Below are 9,638 nucleotides of genomic sequence, written 5' to 3'. Positions count from 1 at the left end.
CTATTCTAGTATGTACTAAAGAGCACTATCTATTCTAGTATGTACTAAAGAGCACTATCTATTCTAGTATGTACTAAAGATCACTATCTATTCTAGTATGTACTAAAGATCACTATCTATTCTAGTATGTACTAAAGATCACTATCTATTCTAGTATGTACTAAAGATCACTATCTATTCTAGTATGTACTAAAGATCACTATCTATTCTAGTATGTAGTAAAGATCATAATCTATTCTAGTATGTACTAAAGACCTAGGGGAGAGTCAATAGAACAAGGGGATTACATCAGAGAGTATACAATTCCTACTGCTCTGAGGCAGGAAGAAGATTCCTTGTGAACAGGAAGAGCCCCTGTCCCACAGACAACGACACATCATACAGGACACAGACACACACACTTAGGGACAAACACACACTGTGTTTGTAAATACTACACTGTGCTATGTAAATACTACACAGTGCTATGTAAATACTACACTGTGCTATGTAAATACTACACTGTACTCTGTAAATACTACACTGTGCTCTGTAAATACTACACAGTGCTATTTAAATACTACACTGTGCTCTGTAAATACTACACTGTGCTAATTAAATACTACACTGTGCTAATTAAATACTACACAGTGCTATTTAAATACTACACTGTGCTCTGTAAATACTACACTGTGCTCATTAAATACTACACAGTGCTATTTAAATACTACACTGTGCTCTGTAGATACTACACTGTGCTAATTAAATACTACACTGTGCTATTTAAATACTACACTGTGCTCTGTAAATACTACACTGTGCTCTGTAAATACTACACTGTGCTCTGTAAATACTACACTGTGCTATGTAAATACTACACAGTGTTATTTAAATACTACACTTTGCTATGTAAATACTACACTGTGCTATTTAAATACTACACTGTGCTCTGTAAATACTACACTGTGCTAATTAAATACTACACTGTGCTCTGTAAATACTACACTGTGCTAATTAAATACTACACTGTGCTCTGTAAATACTACACTGTGCTATTTAAATACTACACTGTGCTCTGTAAATACTACACTGTGCTCTGTAAATACTACACTGTGCTAATTAAATACTACACTGTGCTATGTAAATACTACACTGTGCTATGCAATTTTTATTAAAAAAATTTATTTAACCTTTATTTAACCAGGTAGGCTAGTTGAGAACAAATTCTCATTTACAACTGCGTCCTGGCCAAGATAAAGCAAAGCAGTTCGACACATACAACAACACAGAGTTACACATGGAATAAAACAAACATACAGTCAATAATACAGTCGAAAAATAAGTCTATATACAATGTGACAAGTGAGGTGAGATAAGGGGGGTAAAGCCCCAAAAAAAGAGAAAAAAAAGAGGCCATGGTGGCGAAGTAAATACAATATAGCAAGTAAAACACTGGAATGGTTGATTTGCAGTGAAAGAAAGTAGAAATAAAAATAATGGGGGGCAAAGGAGCAAAATAAATAAATAAATAAATACAGTAGGGGAAGAGGTAGTTGTTTGGGCTAAATTATAGATGGGCTATGTACAGGTGAAGGAATCTGTGAGCTGCTCTGACAGCTGGTGCTTAAAGCTAGTGAGGGAGAAAAGTGTTTCCAATTTCAGAGATTTTTGTAGTTCTTTCCAGTCATTGGCAGCAGAGAAAATACTACACTGTGCTCTGTAAATACTACACTGTGCTCTGTAAATACTACACTGTGCTAATTAAATACTACACTGTGCTCTGTAAATACTACACTGTGCTATGCAAATATAACACTGTGCTATGCAAATATAACACTGTGCTATGTACATACCATGTAGAGATATTCGGCCACTCTTGAAATACCTAATCCAGCTATCCAATGACTGCACTGTCAATAACAAACTAAACCCAGTATAATTTAATCAGGAGAAATAAAGTTCATGTTTTCCATTTGTAATTCTTCACAAACCCTTGAATTTAATTACAGCAGGGAACATCATGTGTGGGCTTGTCAGACAGAGCCCACGTTCCCTTACACAGTGTAGTTAGTTGAGGACATGTTCCCTGTGACAGGGTGTAGTTAGTTGAGGACATGTTCTCTGTGACAGGGTGTAGTTAGTTGAGGACATGTTCCCTGACAGGGTGTAGTTAGTTGGGGGCATGTTCCCTGTGACAGGGTGTAGTTAGTTGAGGACATGTTCCCTGTGACAGGGTGTAGTTAGTTGAGGACATGTTCCCTGTGACAGGGTGTAGTTAGTTGAGGACATGTTCCCTGTGACAGGGTGTAGTTAGTTGAGGACATGTTCCCTGTGACAGGGTGTAGTTAGTTGGGGGCATGTTCCCTGTGACAGGGTGTAATTAGTTGAGGACATGTTCCCTGACAGGGTGTAGTTAGTTGAGGATATGTTCTCTGTGACAGGGTGTAGTTAGTTGGGGGCATGTTCCCTGTGACAGGGTGTAGTTAGTTGAGGACATGTTCCCTGACAGGGTGTAGTTAGTTGAGGATATGTTCTCTGTGACAGGGTGTAGTTAGTTGGGGGCATGTTCCCTGTGACAGGGTGTAGTTAGTTGAGGACATGTTCCCTGACAGGGTGTAGTTAGTTGAGGATATGTTCTCTGTGACAGGGTGTAGTTAGTTGGGGGCATGTTCCCTGTGACAGGGTGTAGTTAGTTGAGGACATGTTCCCTGTGACACGGTGTAGTTAGTTGAGGACATGTTCCCTGACAGGGTGTAGTTAGTTGAGGACATGTTCCCTGTGACAGGGTGTAGTTAGTTGGGGGCATGTTCCCTGTGACAGGGTGTAGTTAGTTGGGGACATGTTCCCTGTGACAGGGTGTAGTTAGTTGAGGACATGTTCCCTGACACGGTGTAGTTAGTTGAGGACATGTTCCCTGACAGGGTGTAGTTAGTTGAGGACATGTTCCCTGTGACAGGGTGTAGTTAGTTGAGGACATGTTCCCTGACAGGGTGTAGTTAGTTGAGGACATGTTCCCTGTGACAGGGTGTAGTTAGTTGGGGGCATGTTCCCTGTGACAGGGTGTAGTTAGTTGGGGACATGTTCCCTGTGACAGGGTGTAGTTAGTTGAGGACATGTTCCCTGACACGGTGTAGTTAGTTGAGGACATGTTCCCTGACAGGGTGTAGTTAGTTGAGGACATGTTCCCTGTGACACGGTGTAGTTAGTTGAGGACATGTTCTCTGTGACAGGGTGTAGTTAGTTGAGGACATGTTCCCTGACAGGGTGTAGTTAGTTGAGGATATGTTCTCTGTGACAGGGTGTAGTTAGTTGGGGGCATGTTCCCTGTGACAGGGTGTAGTTAGTTGAGGACATGTTCCCTGTGACATGGTGTAGTTAGTTGAGGACATGTTCCCTGACAGGGTGTAGTTAGTTGAGGACATGTTCCCTGTGACAGGGTGTAGTTAGTTGGGGACATGTTCCCTGTGACAGGGTGTAGTTAGTTGAGGACATGTTCCCTGTGACAGGGTGCAGTTAGTTGACGATCCACTAGGTGGTGTTGTTATTAATATCCTATGTTTTTTCCTGTAGGATACAACTAACTCTTCTGAATTCAAAATGGGCTCCTAGCCCCTACTCCCTAGCACCTACTCCCTAACCCCTACATCCTAGCCCCTATACCCTAGCCCCTATTCTCTAGACCCTATTCTCTAGACCCTACTCCCCACACACTGGGCACAGACGTCATTCAACATCTAGTTTTGATTTAATTTTGCTTGTGAACTAATGTCAATTTAATGTGAAATCAACAAAACATTTCACCAGGTCATTGGATTTATGTTAAAAGTTGGGTGAAAAAAAAATGAAATTCAATCACGTTGATGACTTTTTGCAAATCGAATCAGTTTCCATGTTGATTCAACGTCATCACAATGAATGTTTTTGTTGAATAAAAGCAGAATTAATGTTGATTCAATCAGTTTTTGCAAAGTGGGTAGCCACTCCTCTAGATCTTAACAGGATTGGATAGATGGAAGCAAGAGACAGACAGAGAGAGAAGGAGGCAGACAGACAGACAGACAGACAGACAGACAGACAGACAGACAGACAGACAGACAGACAGACAGACAGACAGACAGACAGACAGACAGACAGACAGAGAGGCAGGTGACTCACATGGCAGGATCTCTAGTTCCTTGGTGTCCTCGTCCTTTTCACTGTCCCTGTTGTCCTCCTCTCCCTCCTTCCTGAACTCAAACGTGGACGGCAGCTCCTGCTCCTCCGTGCTGGCATTCTGCTCATCCACCACTAGAGAGAGAGAGAGGACAGGGAGAGTGATGAGGAGAAAAGAGAGAAGAAGGGTAAGAGGGAGAGAAGGACGGGGAGAGGGTGAGAAGGAGAGAGAAAGGGAGGGGGAGAGGGTGAGGGGAGAGAAGGGTCTGAAATTGCACATTACATCTTCATATTACGTGACAAAGTGATTACCAAGTCTCTTTGTAGTTGCACTGTCTGGAGTCCCATTGTATTCTCTCTGAACCAGGCATGAAAGACTCGCCAAAGGCTCTATTCTAGTGTATGTCTGATCTGTTTTGTCATAATGTATTTCTACGTACCTCTCTCTGCATGTTGCATGATCTGTTATGGTCTATATCTATGTACCTCTCTCTGCCTGTTGCATGATCTGTTATGGTCTATATCTATGTACCTCTCTCTGCCTGTTCCATGATCTGTTATGGTCTATATCTATGTACCTCTCTCTGCCTGTTGCATGATCTGTTATGGTCTATATCTATGTACCTCTCTCTGCCTGTTCCATGATCTGTTATGGTCTATATCTATGTACCTCTCTCTGCCTGTTCCATGATCTGTTATGTCCTATATCTACGTACCTCTCTCTGCCTGTTGCATAATCTCTCGTACAGCCTTCTTCAGACTGTTTGCCCGTAGCATCAACTGTTCTTTAGCTCTGAACATCTTGTGCGGCGAACCTCCTCCGTTCTCTCCTCCCTTCTCACTCTCCTCCGCTTCCAGTTTCTCCTTCAGCTCGGTCAACGACTCCTCGCTCACCTCCTCCTCTTCTTCCTCCTCCTCAACGATGGGGGGTGTGGAAAGGCGAGGAGGTGGGGGAAATGACTGGGTTTCTGTGTTGAGGGTCTGAAGGAGCAAATCTAGCTTCTCATTCAGGATGGCACACTGGTGGGGGAGAGGAGTTAATTTAGAGAGTGTGTGTGTGTGTGTGTGTGTGTGTGTGTGTGTGTGTGTGTGTGTGTGTGTGTGTGTGTGTGTGTGTGTGTGTGTGTGTGTGTGTGTGTGTGTGTGTGTGAGTGTGTGTGTGTGTGTGTGTGTGTGTGTGTGTGTGTGTGTGTGTGTGTGTGTGTGTGTGTGTGTGTGTGTGTGTGTGTGGTGTACTTACTTTGAGAGACATGGTGTCACACTCCTCTGTATTCTCAGTGCTTCTCTCATAGGACTTCCCCACTTTGGCAACAAAGTCCTTTACTGTCTCACACAGGATCCTAGAAGGGGAGAGAGTAAAGAGAAAGAGAGAGAGGTGAGGGAGAGAGAGAGAGAAAGAGAGAGAGGTGAGGGAGAGAGAGAGAGCATACTCTGTACTGCATACTCTCCTTGCCCTCTACCTCACGATACAAAACAGCACCACACATCACAAAAAACATATCCTCACCACTTCTACAACCGTATATCCAACCCATAGTCCACAGATGTACTGACCCCCCCCCCCCGACATACCATATCTCCTGAAACATCTCCATACTTTATCATTCTATAAAACTCAAACTCAACCCGTAGGCGCCCAGAGACCATTCCATTAAATAATAGTAAAGGGTCTGTTATCCCCCCACCTTTGACCCTGTTCCTCCTTGTTAGCCAAATAGCCAACCTTGCCTGAGCAAACAGAAAACATCCATTTGGCCTCTTCCTTATTGGAATACCTGTACCCCATGATAAACATCCCGACAGTAAACTCCACCACCAAGCTTTCACACAGACATTCCAAGAGACATGAATGGCATTAACCTGGTGCACACAGAAAACACACAATGCACAGTTTCACTCATGACACAGAAAGGACACTCCTGTCCAACTCCCGGGTCGACCCGTGCCAACCAGCCATTAGTGGCCAGGGCTCCATGTAGAACCCTCTGGAGGTCCCCTGACCTCTTTGGTACTGGGAAACTGTAGAGCCCCCTCCATCTAAAACCCACCATACTCTCCGCCCCACATACCCCCGGCCACTGATTTGCCTTCACTCCTGTTAGGCTTCTAACGTTCCTCACCTTATAAATGCAGAGGTTGTAGAGGGCTCGGAGTGTTAAAATCGAACAAGTCCTCCAGACCACCTTGCAATGGCTAGTGTATATAACTACCCCGCTAGAGGTCATCCTTGTCTAATTCCCCTTCTCATCCAGACTGGCCTACTGAGCTCCCCTCCTACCTTGACCATACATGACGCTCCAGCATATAACAGCTCCACACAGAACAAAAACCTTTCCCAAACATCACATTAAACAGATACTCATGGTCCACTCTATAAAAAGCCTTCATTTGATCTAGAGAGACTAGTCTAATGTTCACATTAGAACCTTTCGACAATTCCAGCATGTTCCTGGTTAAGAACATGTTGTCCGCGATTGAGCGTCTCAGTAGACAATATGTCTGGTTCTTGTGTACTATAGAGTCCAGATCGGCAACTCATCAGCAACTCTCCTACCCTGACGCACTCACGCAATACGCAAAAGAAGCCCAGTCCAATTATTGCCCAGAATTGTTTATAAAACTCCACTGGGTTACGGGCTCTGCCAGTTCATGGGACAATGGAGGAATGTCCATTTCATCCCTCTGTGAAAGAGAGAGCTTAGGGAGTTATTTAAACAAAACCTGAGCACACACAGGATAACACAGTTCTGCCCTATGCAACTCAGTATAAAACTCCACAGTCTGCTCCTGCATCTCCCCCACCACAGAGGTCACCCGCCCATCAGAAAGCTGTAGACAATGCATACCATTGGCTTCACTGCTCTGTCTTTCCAAACCAAAGAAGAAGGAGCTGGGAGCATCCCATCTATTTGAGCATGGAGAACCTACCTCTTACAAGTGCTCCCTTTGCTTTAACCTGCAAAACACTACCCAGGTCCCTACGTAATTCAACTAAATTAGGCCTACATTGCATTGCCCCACCATCTCTACCTCCACTACACTGATACTACACTCGAGTTCCCCCAATACTCTCCTAGCCTCTGAGGATGAGATACTGTTGACAGAAAAGCCACATTTTTACTTTTCCCACATCCCACCATTGCCCCAGAGACTCATACTCCTCTCTTTGCTGCCCCCGCCTTTCCCCAAAAGTCTGGAAACCTGAGCAAAAAGTGGTATCTTGTAAGCTTTACATTAAACTTCCAATAGGATGTCTGCAGAGGACCTTATGAAATAGCCATGGTTATGTGGTGATCCGAAAAACCCATCAGGAGAAGGATAGCGCCCAACAGCCTATCTGATTCCTGGACATGTAAAATCAATCGAGTCGGGCTGCACTCACACTAGCCCCAAAGACCTTCACCAATGTATACTGTCTTGTTGATGTCTAGTTCTCCAAACATCCACAAGGTCAAACTGATTAATGACGTCCCTTAACACCACCACTGAGCCTGAATGAGGCTCATCCCCATTTCTGTCTTTCGTCAAATCCATCGTACATTTCCAGTCCCCGTCGACTACCAGCATCTCCTCAGGCGCTACCTGTGATAGTTCCTGTCTAAGACACCCAAACAGATGCCCCCTCTCTCTCCCTGTGTTAAGCGAGCCTACCCGAAGAGTCGCCATAAGAAGTGTGAGAAAAGACAGCAAAAAACAGAATCTGAAGGTAGACCCTTATGCACGGTTGTGACCAACTTCCTCAACCTAACAATTTTCCTGGGTGAGAGTTTATCATGCCCCTCATTTTTCATAGCGTGTTCTACTGATCTTACAAACTTTCCCGGGTCACAGAAAAAAGCTTCAAGATGAACCTTTTTACCTTAGTCTCATTCAGGAACCTTGAGAGTTCCATCACCGTGTCCCCTCTGCCTGACTGGCTATCAGCTCTGGACCAATTGAGGAGGAGTCTGAAAAGAAAGCCTCTTCATCATCCTCTTCCTCACACTCACCTTCCTCCTACTCATCTCCATCTCCGATCCTGAACACCTGCCTTTTCTCTCTAGTCGGGGCCTCCACCAAGCACCAGGCACTTTGACCACACCAGCTTCTCTCCTCCCACCTCCTTTCTTCTCCCCCTTTTTCCTCTTCCGCTTGACACCCTCCTCCACCGCCCCTGGTCGCCTACCCTTCCCCACTATACTCTCCTCATCCACTAGCATAACCTGACTAGACACAGCCTCATCTACACCACCATACATAACCTGACTAGACCCAGCCTCATCTACACAACCATCCATAACATGACTAGTCCCAGCCTCATCTACACCACCATCCCTAACATGACTAGACCCAGCCTCATCTACACCACCATCCATAACATGACTAGACCCAGCCTCATCTACACCACCATCCATAACATGACTAGACCCAGCCTCATCTACACCACCATCCATAACATGACTAGACCCACCCTCATCTACACCACCATCCATAACATGACTAGACCCAGCCTCAGCTACACCACCATCCATAACATGACTAGACCCAGCCTCATCTACACCACCATCCCTAACATGACTAGACCCAGCCTCATCTACACCACCATCCATAACATGACTAGACCCACCCTCATCTACACCACCATCCATAACATGACTAGACCCAGCCTCATCTACACCACCATCCCTAACATGACTAGACCCAGCCTCATCTACACCACCATCCCTAACATGACTAATCCCAGCCTCATCTACACCACCATCCATAATGTGACTATACCCAGCCTCATCTACACCACCATCCATAGCATGACTAATCCCAGCCTCATCTACACCACCATCCATAACGTGACTATACCCAGCCTCATCTACACCACCATCCATAACATGACTAGACCCAGCCTCATCTACACCACCATCCATAACGTGACTAGACCCAGCCTCATCTACACCACCATCCATAGCATGACTAATCCCAGCCTCATCTACACCACCATCCATAGCATGACTAGGCCCAGCCTCGTCTATGGCCTTTTTGGGGTCACTCAAAGCTATTATGCCTCAAATACCCACACTCAAAGCAACGTAGACTATCTGTGTTGGCAAACCCAGTGTAGAGCCAATACCCATGCCTCACTTTAAAATACACATGTAACAGTTGCTCATTGTTATTCAGAAACTTGAACACTTGCCTCTGGAACGAAACAACATGCTTAACTTCTTGACGCTACCCATTCCTTAAGCGGGATAATTGTCATCAGCAACGCTGAATAGCATAGCGCCACAGTCAAATAATATTACAAAGAAATATTCATTTTCATGAAATCACAAGTGCAATATTGCAAAACATAGCTTAGCCTTTTGTTAATCCACCTGTCGTCTCAGATTTTGAAATGATGCTTTACAGCGAAAGCAATCCAAGCGTTTGTGTAAGTTTATCAATCGCATGACAAAACATTAAGAACACTTAGCATCAGGTAGCTTGGTCACGAAAATCAGAAAAGCAATCAAATTAATTGTTTACCTTTG

The 9,638-nt window shown here is 44.5% G+C and overlaps 1 protein-coding gene across 4 annotated transcripts in view; it reads right to left on the bottom strand.

Moving 5' to 3' along the window:
* Window positions 1–9,638, bottom strand: part of LOC109905228 (diacylglycerol kinase eta-like) — a 118,108-nt gene that overhangs the window by 35,600 nt on the left and 72,870 nt on the right. For all 4 annotated transcript variants that reach the window (XM_031800827.1, XM_031800833.1, XM_031800830.1 and 1 more), the window contains exons 13-15: window positions 5,372–5,471; window positions 4,848–5,151; window positions 4,135–4,266 (exon numbers count right to left, since the gene is read on the bottom strand). In XM_031800827.1, coding sequence (XP_031656687.1) covers window positions 4,135–4,266; window positions 4,848–5,151; window positions 5,372–5,471 — 536 coding nt within the window. The remainder of the gene's footprint in view (window positions 1–4,134; window positions 4,267–4,847; window positions 5,152–5,371; window positions 5,472–9,638) is intronic.

The sequence above is a fragment of the Oncorhynchus kisutch genome, linkage group LG2, assembly GCF_002021735.2.
Source record: "Oncorhynchus kisutch isolate 150728-3 linkage group LG2, Okis_V2, whole genome shotgun sequence".
Taxonomy (NCBI): Eukaryota; Metazoa; Chordata; class Actinopteri; order Salmoniformes; family Salmonidae; genus Oncorhynchus; species Oncorhynchus kisutch.
This window is presented reverse-complemented; position numbering and strand designations above follow the sequence as displayed.